Below are 17923 nucleotides of genomic sequence, written 5' to 3'. Positions count from 1 at the left end.
TTTTTCTGCAGTTCTAGTCAGTTAGAACAGTTTCACTTTGGAACAGAATTTTTTCTTCAAAAGGGGGCGTGTCCGGCCACTGACGCCTGATTTCAAAGTTTCCACAGTGAAAACGTACTCCAAACTAACTTAGAATGGAGCAAGTGAAGATTTTTGTAGAACTGAAAAAACCTTGTCTACACATTAAAAAATCAGGCGCAGGTTACAAATTAGGCGTCCAGAACGAGGTGGGGGGGAGGGGAGGGAAGGGAAGTCATTAAATTCTACAATAAATCCTTATTTAGACATGTACAAATATTATACAAATAAATCCAACCTGAATAAATAAGCATTTATAAGCAAAGAAAAGATTAAATAAACCATCTTCCTACCTGTGTGAAAGTGCTCCAGGCAGGTTCAGTCAGCTCAGCGGTGTGGCGTCGTTCCCGACGGAGGGAGGGAGGGAGGGAGGGAGGGAGGGAGTGAGGGCCCGACCGACCGCAGTGGGGTGGGGGGGGTGGGGGGGGGGGGGGAAAGGCAGCCGTTCCCGACGGTGGGGTGGGGGGTGGGGTGGTGTGGGGGGTGTGGGGGGTGGGGGGTGGGGGGGGGGTGGGGGGTGGGGGGGGGTGTGGGGGGGTGGGGGGGGGGGGTGGGGGGTGGGGGGGGGTGTGGGGGGTGGGGGTGGGGGGGGGTGTGGGGGGGGTGGGGTGGGGGTGGGGGGGGGTGGAAGGAGGCAGTGAGAAGGCTGCAGGAAGCCTCAGAAGTTGAGCAGCCTTTCCCGAGGGCGGGCAGGGGGGGGAGGCCGTCGGGAAACGGCTGCCTCAACTTCTGAGGCTTCCTGCACCTCCTCACTGCTGCAGGAAGCCTCAGTGCTGATCATAGAAGGGCAATGTGCTTTTATTAAAAAATGTTCAAAAATTAAACAGCTACAAAGAACTACAAAAATGGCCAAGTGCCAATGTTTCGTTCACACTGAGCATGCGCGAACGCTCCAACGCGCACGCACAGGGCTGCCGGCAGGAAAAAAAACAAATTGAAATGGTACCCGCCCCCTCCCACTTACAAAATCGGCGCGAGTGGTAGGCTCCGCCCCCCTGGGCGCCGCGCCAGGCTGCCATGGAGCTGCAGGGCGCTCCAGAACCGCGCGTTTTTTTTCAGGCGCCGTTTTTGGCGCGAAAAACGGGCGCCCAGCTCGGAGGGGTGCCCGTTTTGTAGCGTATGGAAACTTGGGGCCTTGGAGTCAGAAGGTTGTGGGTTCAAGTCCCACTCTAGAAACTTGAGCGCTGATGCGACAGCACAATGAAACTTTAATTATCCACAGGTATATTTTTTTGTGGTAGTCAGGGTTTGGTTTTGCATAAACCAGCTAAAATGCAATTGAGCACTTTTAATCGATTGTTCAGTTGTTGGGTAATTGATCCAGCAGGATGAGTAGCCATTATCTGGAAACCCAGAATCTGGAAGAATTTATCCCTGTGGCTCTGATATCTAGCTTAGATGACCAGCAGTGTCAGGGTATCTAAGGGTTAATCATGGCAGGAGAGCTCGGTCACGTGATATGCTCCTCCTGTACCATGTGGGAACTCGGGGACACTTCCGGTGTCCCTGACGACTACGTGTGCGTTAAGTGTATCCGCCTCCAGCTCCTGATGGACCGCGCTGAGAATGACGTGAGTAGCACGTGTAGCGTGTTGGTCTTACCGCAGGTGAAGGGTCCACAGCCAGCTAGGGAATGGAAGGCCAGCAGGAAGAGCAGTGCAAGGAAGGTAGTGCAGGGGTCCCCTGCGGTCATCCCCCTGCAAAACAGATACACTGCTTTGAGTACTGTTGAGGAGGATGACTCATCAGGGGAGGGCAGCAGCAGCCAAGTTCATGGCACCGTGGCTGGCTCTGTTGCACAGGAGGGCAGGAAAAAGAGTGGGAGAGCGATAGTGATAGGGGATTCAATTGTAAGGGGAATAGATAGGCGTTTCTGCGGCCGCAACCGAGACTCCAGGATGGTATGTTGCCTCCCTGGTGCAAGGGTCAAGGATGTCTTGGAGTGGGTGCAGGACATTCTGAAAAGGGAGGGAGAACAGCCAGTTGCCGTGGTGCACATTGGTACCAACGACATAGGTTTTAAAAAAAAGGGATGAGGTCCTATGAGACGAATTTATGGAGCTAGGAGCTAAATTTAAAAGTAGGACCGCAAAAGTAGTAATCTTGGGATTGCTACCAGTGTCACGTGCTAGTCAGAGTAGGAATCGCAGGATAGCGCAGATGAATACGTGTCTTGAGCAGTGGTGCAGCAGGGAGGGATTTAAATTCCTGGAGCATTGGAACCGGTTCTAGGGGAGGTGGGACCAGCACAAACCGGACGGTCTGCACCTGGGCAGGACCGGAACCAATTTCCGAGAGGGAGTGTTTGCTAGTGCTGTTGGGGAGGAGTTAAACTAATATGGCAGGGGGATGGGTCCAATGCAGGGAGACAGGGAAACAAAATGGAGACAGAAGCAAATGACAGAAAGGAGATGAGTAAAAGTGGAGGGCAGAGAAACCCAAGGCAAAAAACAAAAAGGGCCAATGTACAGCAAAATTCTAAAGGGTCAAAGTGTAATAAAAAGGGAAGCCTGAAAGCTCGGTGCCTCAATGCGAGGAGTATTCGGAACCCAGGAGAGGGCTCTGAGCTAGTTAGAGTGGGTGAGAGCGCAGATGAACAGGACCCCAAGAAAGAATGCAAAAGGCAGGATGCAACAGAGCAGAGTAGCATTGGGGTAAGTGTAAACCACAAGGTGATGGGAAGGGACAATATGCATGAATATAAAGGGGCTGCAGGAGGGGTCAAAACTAAATATCATGGTTTTAAAAACTAGTATTAAAACACTTTACCTAAACGCATGCAGCATTCGAAATAAAGTAAATGAGTTGACGGCACAAATCATTATAAATGGGTATGATTTGGTGGCCATTACAGAAACGTGGTTGCAGGGTAGCCAAGACTGGGAATTAAACATACAGGGGTATCTGACAATTCGGAAGGATAGACAAGAAGGGAAAGGAGGTGGGGTAGCTCTGTTAATAAAGGATGATATCAGGGCAGTTGTGAGAGATGATATTGGCTCTAATGAACAAAATGTTGAATCATTGTGGGTGGAGATTAGAGATAGTAAGGGGAAAAAGGTCACTGGTGGGCGTAGTTTATAGGCCCCCATATAATAACTTCACGGTGGGGCGGACAATAATCAAGGGAATAATAGAGGCATGTGAAAAAGGAACGGCAGTAATCATGGATTTTAATCTACATATCGATTGGTCAAATCAAATCGCACTGGGTAGCCTGGAGGAGGAATTCATAGAATGCATACGGGATTGTTTCTTAGAACAGTATGTTACAGAACCTACAAGGGAGCAAGCTATCTTAGATCTGGTCCTGTGTAATGAGACAGGAATAATAAACGTTATCCTAGTAAAAGATCCTCTCAGAATGAGTGATCACAGTATGGTTGAATTTGTAATACAGATTGAGGGTGAGGAAGTAGTGTCTCAAACGAGCGTACTATGCTTAAACAAAGGGGACTACAGTGGGATAAGGGCAGAGTTAGCTAAAGTAGACTGGGAACACAGACTAAACGGTGGCACAATTGAGGAACGGTGGAGAACTTTTAAGGAGCTCTTTCATAGTGCTCAACAAAAATATATTCCAGTGAAAAAGAAGGGTGGTAAGAGAAGGGATAACCAGCCGTGGATAACCAAGGAAATAAAGGAGAGTATCAAATTAAAAACCAATGCGTATAAGGTGGCCAAGGTTAGTGGGAAAATAGAAGATTGGGAAAATTTTAAACGACAGCAAAGAATGACTAAGAAAGCAATAAAGAAAGGAAAGATAGATTACGAAAGTAAACTTGCGCAAAACATAAAAACGGATAGTAAAAGCTTTTTCAGATATATAAAATGGAAGAGAGTGACTAAAGTAAATGTTGGTCCCTTAGAAGATGAGAAGGGGGATTTAATAATGGGAAATGTGGAAATGGTTGAGACCTTAAACAATTATTTTGCTTCGGTCTTCACAGTGGAAGACACAAAAACCATGCCAAAAATTGCTGGTCACAGGAATGTGGGAAGGGAGGACCTTGAGACAATCACTGTCACTAGGGAAGTAGTGCTGGACAGGCTAATGGGACTCAAGGTAGACAAGTCCCCTGGCACTGATGAAATGCATCCCAAGGTATTAAAAGAGATGGCGGAAGTTATAGCAGATGCATTCGTTATAATCTACCAAAATTCTCTGGACTCTGGGGAGGTACCAGCGGATTGGAAAGCAGCTAATGTAACGCCTCTGTTTAAAAAAGGGGGCAGACAAAAGGCAGGTAACTATAGGCCGGTTAGTTTAACATCTGTAGTGGGGAAAATGCTTGAAGCTATCATTAAGGAAGAAATAGCGGGACATATAGATAGGAATAGTGCAATCAAGCAGACGCAACATGGATTCATGAAGGGGAAATCATGTTTAACTAATTTACTGGAATTCTTTGAGGCTATAACGAGCATGGTGGATAGAGATGTACCGATGGATGTGGTGTATTTAGATTTCCAAAAGGCATTCGATAAGGTGCCACACAAAAGGTTACTGCAGAAGATAAAGGTACGCGGAGTCAGAGGACAAGTATTAGCATGGATAGAGAATTGGCTGGCTAATAGAAAGCAGAGAGTCGGGATAAATGGGTCCTTTTTCGGGTTGGAAATCGGTGGTTAGTGGTGTGCCACAGGGATCGGTGCTGGGACCACAACTGTTTACAATATACATAGATGACCTGGAAGAGGGGATAGAGTGTAGTGTAACAAAATTTGCAGATGACACAAAGATTAGTGGGAAAGCGGGTTGTGTAGAGGACACAGAGAGGCTGCAAAGAGATTTAGATAGGTTAAGCGAATGGGCTCAGGTTTGGCAGATGGAATACAATGTCGGAAAATGTGAGGTCATCCACCTTGGGGGAAAAAAAATAGTAAAAGGGAATATTATTTGAATGGGGAGAAATTACAACATGCTGCGGTGCAGAGGGACCTGGGGGTCCTTGTGCATGAATCCCAAAAAGTTAGTTTGCAGGTGCAGCAGGTAATCAGGAAGGTGAATGGAATGTTGGCCTTCATTGCGAGAGGGATGGAGTACAAAAGCAGGGAGGTCCTGCTGCAACTGTACAGGGTATTGGTGAGGCCGCACCTGGAGTACTGCGTGCAGTTTTGGTCACCTTACTTAAGGAAGGATATACTAGCTTTGGAATGGGTACAGAGACGATTCACTGGGCTGATTCCGGAGATGAGGAAGTTACCTTATGATGACAGATTGAGTAGACTGGGTCTTTACTCGTTGGAGTTCAGAAAAATGAGGGGTGATCTTATAGAAACATTTAAAATAATGAAAGGGATAGACAAGATAGAGGGAGAGAGGTTGTTTCCACTATTCGGGGAGACTAGAACTAGGGGGCACAGCCTCAAAATACGGGGGAGCCAATTTAAACCGAGTTGAGAAAGAATTTCTTCTCCCAGAGGGTTGTGAATCTGTGGAATTCTCTGCCCAAGGAAGCAGTTGAGGCTAGCTCATTGAATGTATTCAAATCACAGATAGATAGATTGTTAACCAATAAGGGAATTAAGGGTTATGGGGAGCGGGCGGGTAAGTGGAGCTGAGTCCACGACCAGATCAGCCATGATCTTTTTGAATGGCGGAGCAGGCTAGATGGCCTACTCCTGTTCCTAATTCTTATGTTCTTATGAGTGCTGCACTGTCAGAGGTGCTGTTTTTGAGGTGGGACGTTTGTCCTTGGAATGGATGTAAAAGATCCCATGGCACTATTCCGAGAAGAGCAAGGAGTTCTCCTGGTGTCCAGGCCAAGATTTATACCTCCACTAACATCTAATGACGTGATCATTTATTTTATTGCTGTTTGTGGGACCTTGCTGTACTCAAATTAGTTGCCGTATTTTTAAATTATACCGCACGTCAAAAGTAATTAATTGGCTATAAAGAACTTTCGGATGCCCTGATGTTGTGAAAAGCGCGACATAAATGAAAGTCTTTCATTCTTGCGCTCAGCTCAATGAAAAATTGTGCTAACAGAGTGTGGTTCAACTCACATTGCAGGAAGTTCAAGAAAAGTACACCGCCATTATTAAAATGATTGATTCTGGAGACAAATTGAAAGTGGACCAGACTCACTTGGAGACGGTCATTCCAGCCCCTGGTAAAATCCACATTTCTTAATTGTTGTATTTGTCCTGCAGGATTGTTAGTGGTAATGGAAATGTGATCGTTGGTGGCATTGGCTGGAACATTAAGTTTGTCTAATCCTTGATATTTTAGGTAAGAAGCTATTGGTGGTGAATGGTGGTTACCGAGGAAATGAGGCCATTCTGGATTCTATCAATGAGAAAAACTTCAGTGCTACAGTAATCATAGATTCTGTAAGTACACATTTTCCTTCTATAGGGAAACGGGTAATGAAACTTCCATTGTGTAATTGTAATCGCCCTTAAAGAAATTGCATTGATCTACAAGCTCAATTACAGATATCTGAGTTAATGAACAATAGTTTTAAAATAACTACGTTGCAAAGACCTTGATTGATGACCAGGTTAGGATAATGACAGGTGCAGCACAGATGCATAAAATTAAACGTCACACTGATTTGGGAATCACAGGTCTCTTTGCTGCTCACGTGTAATTTTGCACATAGTAACCAAACTTTTTACCAGACTGATTCCTGGCTTGGGGCGATCGTCGTATGAGAAGAGATTGAGGAGACTAGGCCTATATTTCCTAGAATTCAGAAGAATAAGAGGTGATCTCATAGAAGCGTATAAAATTCTTAAGGGGCTTGACAGGGTAGATGTTTCCCCTGGCTGGGGAGTCTAGAACCAGCGGTCACAATCTCAGGATAAGGGGTCAACCATTTAGGACTGAGATGAGGAAAAATTTCTTCACTCAAAGGGTTATGAATCTTCGGAATTCTGTACCCCAATGGGCTGTACATGCTCAGTTATTGAGTATATTCAAGGCAGACCAATAGAATTTTGATTTTTACCCAGCGATGATGAAGGATCGGCGATATATTTCCGAATCAGGATGGTGTGTGACTTGGAGGTGGTGGTGTTCCCATGCGTCCGCTGCCCTTGTCCTTCTGGGTGGTCGAGGCCACGTGTTTGGAAGGTGCTGTCGATGAAACTTTAGTCGCTGGATTTTCTGCTTCTGTATTTGCCAGCCTGCAATTTTCTGCAAATTAAAGTGAATGGGCAGAAAATCATGGGATGACAAGTGCAGAAGTGGAATACCCCTGCCTGTTTGTTGAATTGGAAAATTCTTGCAAGATCATATTTGAATTTTCCAATCTGTTTTGGGATTTAACTTCTATTTTTACAGATTGGTAAATAATCATGATTGTTTCTTCATAGGGACCTCTGCAAGGGCGTAAGGTCGATGGCGTACAGTATGAAGATATTTCAAAATTGGCATAAGAAGCAGTCTTCGGAACTATAATAATTTGACAGTACAAAACATCATGTTGGTGTCCAGTGATTTTTTTTTCCAAACACAAACTCTACTGTGTCAGAGTTTTGAAACATTTTCATCTCTAACTTCAATATACAATTTGAATTTTTCTGCTTGTCCCCCTGACCGCAAGAGAATGCAATTCATATTCGTTATTTTCATACATGTAAGGGAGGGGTGTTTGTGTTTAATATAATTGTATTAGCTATTTGAATGCTTTGATGTTGCAGTTCGAGGATTTGAGCATTAGCCAAAAATCATCATTAATTTTATATATTTCAATGGAAAACAAATAAAGCTTTATTTTCACTTCTTAAACATTTGTGGTTATTTTGTTGTTCTAAAGTCGTACCTGGAACTTTATTCTAAAATAAAAACGGAAAATGCTGGAAATACTCAGCAGGTCAGGTAGCATCTGTGGAGAGAGAAACAGAGTTAATGTTTCAGGTCGATGTCAGAACTGGCTGATGAAGTTCTGACGATTGTTGGGGCAAGTGTCCGACTGTATTGTCATGATTCCAGCAGATTTAGTTCTCTCCTAATACACAATGGAATTACTTAACCAATTCTGCTTATAAAGTAGACATCTGTCCCAGTGGCGGTCTCCTGAAAAAGAATAAGAGTATGCGCTACAGTGTAATGTCAGAAGTGATGACATGATAACGTACCAGAGGCTTGCATTAGCATTGTGCCTTTATTCAGTATATACGCGTGTTTAAAAAAAATTGACAATCTCTGTCATACATTTGAAGAATCACAGTCTTGATGCAAAACTCCATGCAGTGTTCATTCTGTATTACAATTTTTCAGCCACTGCTGGTAAAATTAATAGGCTCCTAACGACATTCATTCAATTTACCACAGTAATCAATGAACAATTTGGAAAGCAAATCAACCTGAGTTTATATTATGTTTACTTTCTGAGGTCGCCCGGATGTTGTAAAAGTCCTGTGCCCCAATTCTTGACCATTTCTCTATTCTGCAGGGTGAGCAAGGCATCCAGTGATCATTAGATAAACCTTTTGTAGCTTTTTGGTACGATTCAGATTTTTCTTTTTAAAAAAAAAATATATAGCTTTCTAGCAGATGTTTTGGTAACATGCATGGAGTAACTTGTTCAAAAGGCCAGTGTTTCTGTTGAAACCAGTTAAGCTAAAACACCTTTCATTTCTGGGTTAGACGATCGAGATAAAAACGACTGAGCAGTCTGATTTGTTTTTTTATACCTTACTCTGTTTATTACAGTTGATAGCACCATTATATTTTTTTTACTGATTACAATTTCAAAATATGGCAAACTGGAAATTTTAAGATTCAGACCATAAAATTCCGTGGCAGAATTCTGAAGATTTCATTTTTACATTGTTGTGCAACATCCAGTATATTGTTACAGGGAACCCAGTATGGCAGACCCTCAATAATGCATGTCTTTGGATGCCATCTAACACCTATCATAAATGGGTGTTTAAATGGTTATATTAATAAGAGAGCCAAAAGTTGCAAAGATGTACAGAGTTATGGAATAGTATCACAGTGAGAGACTACTGTATTTAATACTTTGGTCAAAACAATATTCCTGTGACTATATATTCAATGACTTTTTTAATAAAACTGATTTTCATTCTCTATTAGTTTACAATTATTTTTCTATGCTGCAGATACTCCTTCTCTCCTGTCTATCTTCTAGCCTTTGCAGTGACATTTAAAACCATTCATGGACGCTCCAAGAAGCTGTAAAGGTGTGGAACAAGGTAATCTTTGTAATGTCCATCGATAAATCCTTTCCCGCTGTTGTGGATAAACCAGCATTGGACATCTGTCCCATATACTGCATCGGTCCTGTAGTCTTTCTGGAAACCCCTGTAGGACAGTGGAGAACATGGTTACTGTGGGATCGAAAGCCCGTATTTCCCGAATACCTCGCTCTCGGCGCAGTCTGAGATGACACATGCTGGGTTAAAAGTTCAAGCGGCTTTTCTGATGAGCATGGATTGTAAATTGAAGTTTAGATCAAAGCAGAGGATCTCTCCACAGGAAAGGAGATGCTAGAAAGGTGTGAGAGTCATTCAGCCATATTCAAATCTGTCAATTTGGTCTTTGGTCACCTATGTGTTATAGTAATAAAATTCATGGCAAGAGTCAATTGTGGCAATAAACCAATTTCAGGAGGTTGAGTGGTTGGTTGTTTAGTTTACATTGTCAGTCTGTTAGTATTTGTATGTGCTTTTGATGTACCATGATTTATTGTTAGTATGTATAGAATGTTATCGAAATGGCTAAGATTATGAGGGGGCTTGACAAGGTGGATGCAGAGAGGATGTTTCCACTGATGGGGGAGACTAGAACGAGAGGGTATGATCTTAGAATAAGGGGCCCGCCCATTTAAAACTGAAATGAGGAGAAATTTCTTCTCTGAGGGTTGTAAATCAGTGGAATTCGCTGCCTCAGAGAGCTGTGGAGGCTGGGTCATTGAATAAATTTAAGACAGAAATAGACAGTTTCTTAAACGATAAGGGGTTATGGGGAGCGGGCAGGGAAGTGGAGCTGAGTCCATGATCAGATCAGCCATGATCTTATTAAATGGCGGAGCAAGCTTGAGGGGCCATATGGCCTACTCCTGTTCCTATTTCTTATGTTCTTAATATAGAGATCAAAGATCTGATTTTGTATAAAAAATGTGAGTGAACACTGAGCAAACGCTAGAATTGGAGTGTGTGTCTCAGCAACTTTCATACTGGTTTTTGTGTAGTATGAAGTTTAAATAAAGACCTGATCCTGCCATTACTGCAACTGAGTGTGTGTGTAATCTGACGTTTAAAGCAACAAAACAAAAAAGAGCAAGCAATCAGTCCCAACAGTTACACAAGGCCACTCGACTTCCCAAGTACTAACTTTAGGAAATGTAACTTCAGATGTACAATTTCATATTCCAAAATTCACTCCATGCAATCTACTCTCCTAGCACAAACCTTTTATATTTAACAAGGGGAACTGATAGGATAGAGAGAGAAACAATTTCTGTTGGTTGGGGATTCTAGGACTAGGGAGCATAGTCTAAAAATTAGAGACATACTTTTCAGGAGCGAAGTTCGGAAACACTTCCACACACACAAAGGGTGGTAGAAGTTCAGAACTCTTCCTCAAACGGCAATTGATGCTAGACCAATTGTTAATTTTAAATCTGAGTTTGATAATACCTTCGGTTAACGGGAAGCTAAGGGATATGGGGCAAGGGTGGGTATATGGAGTTAGGTTGCAGATCAGCCATGACCTCATTGAACAGCAGAGCAGGCTCGAGGGGCCGAATGGCCTCCTCCTGTTCCTATGTTCCTATTTCAAATCTAACTGCTCCTTTTAATAAATTAATGAGTGCTTGGTAAATCCTATCGGAGTGAGCAGGAAACAAAAATATTGACTGGCATCACAGAGATGCTGCAGTCATGAGATGGTGGTAAGAGGGATATAGAATGTTTCAGAAAGATTGACCTATTAAGCTTGACAGAGGAGTGGAGTTGCTGGTACGGGTGACACTATGGCCATTGTAAAGGTAAGAGATAACCGCAGTAGCTGAAGCAATTGGGATAGAAATTAGTAATGATAAGCACAACAAAATAATAGGCAATATATACAGTCTGCCAGCTCAAGGTAAATGGATAGATAACCAGAAGCTTAAGTTAGTCCAGGAACCTGCTAAAGAGAGAGAACTGTAATATGTTGGTCAAAGAGATTTGCATATCCTAAAAGCAGATGGTTACATCAGGGACAACTGAAAGGAAGGTGTGAAAAGTAATTTCATACAAGTGTTTGCTTAACGGTCTATGTAGCAACTAGAGAAATGTATTTTTTTTTCAGGTGAGCCTAACAAATGCAGTTTTAAAAACTTATCAAATTCAGCTGGTTTGACATGTTTCACCAAGCCCTTTGGCTATCTATCTGTCAGTGCTTGCTTTAGGTGAATTTGCAGTTTTTGTAGCAAATGGGGATTGATCACCTGAAGAAAATGAATCTCATTTAAGTTACAACATGGCACTTAATGGGAGTATTTTATCAACTCCCCAGCTCCCCCTTTGGTTGCCATATTAAATCCATTTGTAACAAAAATCTCCGGAATTATTTTTGTTGTGCCAGCACAGTGCACTGCACCCGTCAGATGCTGTTCAACCTACAAATGGTTGAAATCAAAACTTTACTGGCCAAAATGTCTGCAAGTCTGTACCGACCGTTTTTCCAGACGTTGCTCTTGGTGGGCGATCAATGAGGTGTACGTACCGGATTTACCGACCGGGACACAAGCATACGCGTGGCACCAGGAATACCTCCTGATCGGAGTGATCTTCAGCAGCCAGGCACTAATGGTATGTGCCCCCGGTGAGCCGCTAATGAATTTTCGGTTGTAGTGCTAAAAGCCGCGCTCCCGGTCGGTAACCTCTTACGTTCCCATTAACATAGAAACATAGAAACTAGGTGCAGCAGTAGGCCATTCGGCCCTTCTAGCCTGCACCGCCATTCAATGAGTTCATGGCTGAACATGCAACTTCAGTACCCCATTCCTCTGGCCGCTAACTCGGGCGTTAGACAACCAAAAATCCAGCCCTGTGTGCCTTCCGTGAGAGGTGGGCACCGGAGGGACTGGAGTGCATCATCACCCCCGCCAACCAAATTTTCATTTGATTTTATATGTTTTAAAGTTCAATTTGTTTTTATTGCCGGTTTTAGTGTCCCCCAAGTCAGGGGGCACTTGTATAATTTGCCTCTCGGTGCCCTTAAAAAAAATAAATAAATAAAAAAAAAAAACCACAAAAAAAACAAAAACAGGGAAAAAAAACTAAATAAAGGGCACTTGAAAAATGTTTGGAGTGTCCCTCCCCCTTTAATCAGGGGGACACTTGATTTAATTGTTTAATTTCACTGCAACCAACCAAAAGAATTGTAGAGCCATTGCATGGTGTCCACCGGTACGCTCGCGGCCTTCCACGAGAGGTGGGCGCCGGAGGGACTGGAGTGCATCATCACCCCCGGCAACCAAATTTTAATTTGATGTTTTGTCTAAAGTTTCATGTGCCAGTTTTAGTGCCCACCCACCCTCCTTTTTAGCCAGGGGCCACTTGTACAATGTGTTTTAGTGCCTTAAAAAAAAAACGGGGGCACTTGCTTGAAAGTGTTTGGTGTGTTTCCCTCCCTCCCTCTCTTTAATCAGGGGGCATGTGATTTAATTGTTTCCTACAAAATAGTTGTAGCGCTGTTGCAACTAAAATAGTTGTAGAGCTGTTGCGTTGTGAGTGGCTTAGCCAGTCACGTGATGTCCACAAGCCTCAATAAAACCCCAGTCAGTTGGTTCTAGATCATCCACGATGAGGTATGCAGTTGTGAGCCTGGTGGATGAACTGGCAATGTGTCGTGTGATTGTTAAACCTTTGTTAATAAACCAACTAGTTCTTAATAGCAATGTGTTGCTATGAATTCTTAAGCAAAGAACCCTTGAAGCAAATACATTGCAGTGCCAAACAGAGGCTGGACATTCTCCTGTCTCTTTCCCCCCCCCCCCACCCACCTGTGCAGTAGGATGGATAAATTGATGACTGAGTTATCCCAAACTATTGTTGCAAACCTCCCAAAGGCTGGATGCATCACATCATAGGCAAAGGCTTGGGAACACACCAGGACATGGTGAGTCGCATGGGAAAATCCGACGAAGCGGAAATAAAAGGAATGATGTATTTCCTTCATTTACTCCGATCGCTCGGTGGAGCCGGCGTAATTCAACAGTCTCCATGTCGGTCACATACCTGGTTACTGTAATGTTGTGTCCTTTCACGTCCATGGTGGCTTGTGGTTTATCTGGATCCAAGCCCGGGTGGATATTGTACACGTTCACTTCAGGTTCATGGGCGAACTGACCTGCAATGAGTATCATTTCTTTAAGCTTCTTAATCTTTCACTACTGCATGTGGAGGTCTGTTTTGCATCTTGACGGTTTTACATGTTGGCAGTCAGAAGGTTTAATGTTTGGTGGAGCTTTTGGATGACCAACAGCTATTTATGAACTTTAATGTAGGAATGATGTGCCCCAGAATATCTTATCAAACAAACTCCAGAAATTGTATTGCATAGTTTTACGCAAATAGTTGCCTTTTCCCCTCAAAAAAAACCCTAGAGTTACAAAATGCAGTGTGTCGCATGCAATGTGGATCTATTATCAGCACTGTTCAGGGGAAACAGAAAACCACAGTAATGTTGCATTTGCTGTACTTGTATGGTGGAAATCAAGAACTGAGACCTAAATAAGCAGCAGATGAATACTCGGACCATAAGAATCTGACTAAGACAAGAGTAAGTTCATGCAAGTAGAATCACGAACTGCCCCATTTGTGTTGTGTTTTCCTTTAATGAAAACTTTCTTTTCATTCACTAGCACTTTGGAGGTAAATGATCTCAAGAGGTGACTTCACATATCAGAATTGGTGAACTAAGAAATTGTGACTTAGTGCCGTGGATGTAGGCTGAATTAAAACATACATAAGGCAATGGGATTAATTGAGTGGTGCTTTTTGGTTTGAGCATATGAAAAATATCACATTGAGCCTTGAATCAAAGGATCTGAACAGCTGAGTTGTATGGGCCAAATGGTCCCTCATCCCAACGTTCTTAAACTCAACAGTTTTATTTATCTTTTTTAATATATATATTTGAGGGGCATAACGTTATGAAACCATTGATGTATCAATTCTGAATTAATGGGTTGCCCGATGAACAACTTTAATGCTAAATAATTACCAATCAATCCATGGACGCTTGTTGAGAACCTGTTTGTAGGAGGAGTGTAAAATCCCAGGAAATCCACATTGGTTGGATGGTTCTTCCAAACACGATGAAGTAAAATCAGGAAGATCATATCTTCACTCACGGTGATGGTGACATTACTATTTTTTTTCACTGCGACCTTAACACTAGAACAGGAAATACACAAAGAGGTTGAATGCATTTTTCCAGCTTTATGCCTGAATAGCCCTCCCGAGCATCCCCATTTGATCTGTTGCTATCCGGCTTCACAATGATGTGGGCAGCTCTGGGCTGTTGCCGCGCACTGAGGATTTGGGGCAGGAATAGAGGATGTTAATTCATCTTTCATCTATGTCTGTCCTGGCCATTATTCTCTGCCCCCGAGAGCTGTGGAGGCTGGGTCATTGAATATATTTAAGGTGGAGAGAGACAGATTTTTGAGTGATAAGGGAATCGAGGGCTATAGGGAGCGGGCAGGGAAGTGGAGCTGATCCCAAGATCCGATCAGCCTTGATCTTATTGAATGGCGGAGCAGGCTCGAGGGGCCAAATGGCCGACTCCTGCTCCTATTCCTTATGACTCTTATTTATCTCTCAATCACCATCACAAAAACAGATTATCTGGTCATAATCACATTGCTGTTTGTGGGAGTTTGCTGTGTGCAAATTGGCTGCTGCGTTTCCCACATTACAACAGTGACTACACTTCAAAAGTACTTCTTTGGCTGTAAAGTGTTTTGGGATGCCTGGTGCTTATGAAAGGCGCTATAGAAATGCAAGTCTTTTATGTCCGCAAAAGCCAGTCTCCAACGTGATGAGTCTTTTTTTTAGTACAAGTTGTACCTCTCCAGTCTGGAAACATCACTGATCCGGCATCAGTCCCGGCGTGGACTGCCCCTTTAAGCGGTGTTGCAGTGCGTGGGCTGGGCTGGGTCACTGCTGCGGTGTGTGTGTGTGTGTGTGTGTGCGCAGCGATTGGCTGGAGCGGCTGTCAGTCAGTGCGGGTTCTGCTGGTGCTGAGGACCACGCCCACAGGCTGCGAGCGGGTACCACAGACACTGAGCTGGCACATGTTGCACAATGGCACATCTCGCTGTCTCCCTTTCTCTCGCCGGGGGTGGGTCTGTGCATTGTGCAAAGTGTTCTGACCTGCCCGGGAGTGTTCTGGGGGGGGGGGGGGGGGGGGGGGGGTCGGTGAGCGAGGTAGGTTCTGACTCACCGTCTCTGGATCCATCGCACGCTCCACGCTGCAAGAGCCGCTGGGCGGGCCACATTGTTCGCATGCCAGACTCCCAAAGCAAGCGCTCTACTCGGAACTCCTTCACGGCAAGCGAGCCAAAGGTGGGCAGAGGAAACGTTGCAAGCACACCCTCAAAGCCTCCCTGATAAAGTGCAACATTCCCACCGACACCTCGGATGGTCTTTGGCCAGGGACTCCCAGGTGGAGGAAGTGCATCCGGGAGGGCGCTGAGCACCTCGAGCCTCATCGCTGAGAGCATGCAGAAATCAAGCGCAGGCAGCACAAGGAGCGTACGGAAAACCAGTCTCCCCACCCACATTTTCCATCAACGACTATCCGCCCCACCTGTGACAGGGACTGTGGCTCTCGTATTGGACTGTTCAGCCACCTAAGGACTAGAGTGGAAGCAAGTCTTCGTCGATTCCAGGGAACTGCCTACGATGATACGATGATGTATGTGTGGGCCACCACGGTCTCGGGGGGCGGGTGGGGTTGTTGTGCGTGTGTGTCTTGGCGCGAGGAGGCTGCTGTTTCCACCAGTCAGGCTCTGCTCGCGGCTTACACACGGACTGGCGCCGGGAGTAGGATCGTGGGTCGGGATCGGTGTCTCTCCTTGACTTTATCCCCCACTTTATCTCCGATCTCTAGTTTTTTTGTGTGTATGTCTTGGGTTTTTTGAGGTGTTGGTGTTCATTGAGGTAAGCAAGCCAGGAAGGGAAGGGAAGGGAAGGGAAGGGCAGTTGACTGAGGCGCTGAAGCTGGGCCTGAGGATTTTAAAAAAACGCAGTGATTCTGGATGACTTAATGCTGCCAGCAGCGTTGTCATCAGTTGACCTCCTGTGGTTTGGAAAATTCTCTGGCCCAACCAGTCAGGTCCCGACGGTGCCTGACCAGAGGTCCAACCTGTACATGCAATTGTGTAAGTAACTCCACTCTAAATATATGACTGAATTATCAATATATGTCACTTTTTTCAAAGTTAAAGAAAAATAATTGTAATCATATTTTCTTCTCAAACTTTTTCAAGTTAACCAAATGTATTAAGGGAATATGGAGTCAGGTCACAGAACAGCCATGATCTCATTAAATGGTGGAACGGGCTCAAGGGGCGAAATGACCTCCTTCTGTTCCTGCCTTCCTTGAAAACAAGCTCAGTTTGTGAGACTGTTTCCGTGGCTGAGTCTTAAGTCCCCAGATTATTATTTGTTGCTGTTTGGCGAACCCAACTTAAAGCATCTGTGCCATTTTGATGGTACAGCTCTCAATAGTGCACACAATGGGCTGGATTTTCGGGTTTCTCCTTTTCGGGCAAAAAACGTAAGCGATACGTGAATACCACCGTTTTCGCTGCGTTACCGATTTAAGGCCCAACTTTCGGCCTTTTGTGGGGGCGGGGGCGCATCGCAAAGGGAGGCGTGGCACAATTATTCGCGCCGCAAAAGCGCGATCCTCGCCAACTTTAGTGCGGGGCCGGGAGCGCTGCGGGAGAGGTCTTGGGAGGGGAGTGGGGGGGGGGGGGAAATAAATCCAAAAATCATTCAAAAAACATTACTAAGACCCTTATCTAACAAATCGCTGCAAAAAAAAACCTTAACTTAACCTTTTTTTTCCCAGGTTTTCTAACATACCGCTGCTGGCAGGGCTGTACGGCTAGGTTTTACCTGGCCGTCTTTGGGGTGCGGCGTACGAGTCGGGTTGGGTGAGTGCTGAAACTCGGACGGTAACGCAATCCGAGTCGTGACCTGTCCGCCGCAACTCTCCCCGGCGGTGCTTTCAATCACTGCCGCAAACGAGGAACCGAGGATCGTGACCAGGCTTAGCGACCGGGTTTTCGCTGCAGTGGGTCAAAACGCGACGAAAACCCGGTCACAAACCACCCGAACATCCAGCAGGAATTCCAAATACGGATTCACCATTAATCTATACAAGATTAAAAATAACATTTCAACTAGCAACAATGTGAAAGTGTTACTAACAAGGCATACATCAAAATGCTTTTGATGTATGCCTTGTTAATAACACTTTCACATTGACTAGATATTTTTACCCCCGAGTATACAGAGTAGTATATTGTCTTATGTCTATAAGAGCATAAGAATTAGGAGCAGGAGTCGGCCATTCGGCCCCTCGAGCCTGCTCCGCCATTCAGTGAGATCATGGCTGATCTTCGACCTCAACTCCACTTTCCCGCCTGATCCCCATATCCCTTGATTCCCCGAGAGTCCAAAATACTACCAATATCTGTCTTGAATACACTCAATGACTGAGCCTCCACAGCCCTCTGGGGCGGAGAATTCCAAAGATTCACAACTCTCCGAGTGAAGAAATTCCTCCTCATCTCAGTCCTAAATGGCCGACCCCTTATCCTGAGACTGTGACCCCTGGTTCTCGACTCCCCAGCCA

The 17923-nt window shown here is 44.6% G+C and overlaps 2 protein-coding genes across 2 annotated transcripts in view; one reads left to right on the top strand and one right to left on the bottom strand.

Annotated features, from left to right (window-relative positions):
• Window positions 1-7819, top strand: part of kin (Kin17 DNA and RNA binding protein) — a 36868-nt gene extending 29049 nt beyond the window's left edge. The window contains exons 11-13 of the mRNA XM_070897130.1: window positions 6098-6197; window positions 6317-6417; window positions 7405-7819. Of these exons, the coding sequence (XP_070753231.1) occupies window positions 6098-6197; window positions 6317-6417; window positions 7405-7467 (264 nt within the window). The 3' untranslated portion in view covers window positions 7468-7819. The remainder of the gene's footprint in view (window positions 1-6097; window positions 6198-6316; window positions 6418-7404) is intronic.
• Window positions 7820-9213: 1394 nt separating this feature from the next.
• Window positions 9214-17923, bottom strand: part of itih2 (inter-alpha-trypsin inhibitor heavy chain 2) — an 81460-nt gene continuing 72750 nt past the window's right edge. Inside the window, exons 19-21 of the mRNA XM_070898377.1 lie at window positions 14276-14448; window positions 13288-13399; window positions 9214-9361 (exon numbers count right to left, since the gene is read on the bottom strand). Of these exons, the coding sequence (XP_070754478.1) occupies window positions 9214-9361; window positions 13288-13399; window positions 14276-14448 (433 nt within the window). The remainder of the gene's footprint in view (window positions 9362-13287; window positions 13400-14275; window positions 14449-17923) is intronic.

This window comes from Pristiophorus japonicus, chromosome 13 (assembly GCF_044704955.1).
Source record: "Pristiophorus japonicus isolate sPriJap1 chromosome 13, sPriJap1.hap1, whole genome shotgun sequence".
Classification (NCBI taxonomy): domain Eukaryota; kingdom Metazoa; phylum Chordata; class Chondrichthyes; family Pristiophoridae; genus Pristiophorus; species Pristiophorus japonicus.
The sequence above is the reverse complement of the archived record's forward strand: the minus strand, read 5'-3'. Positions and strand labels throughout refer to the sequence as shown.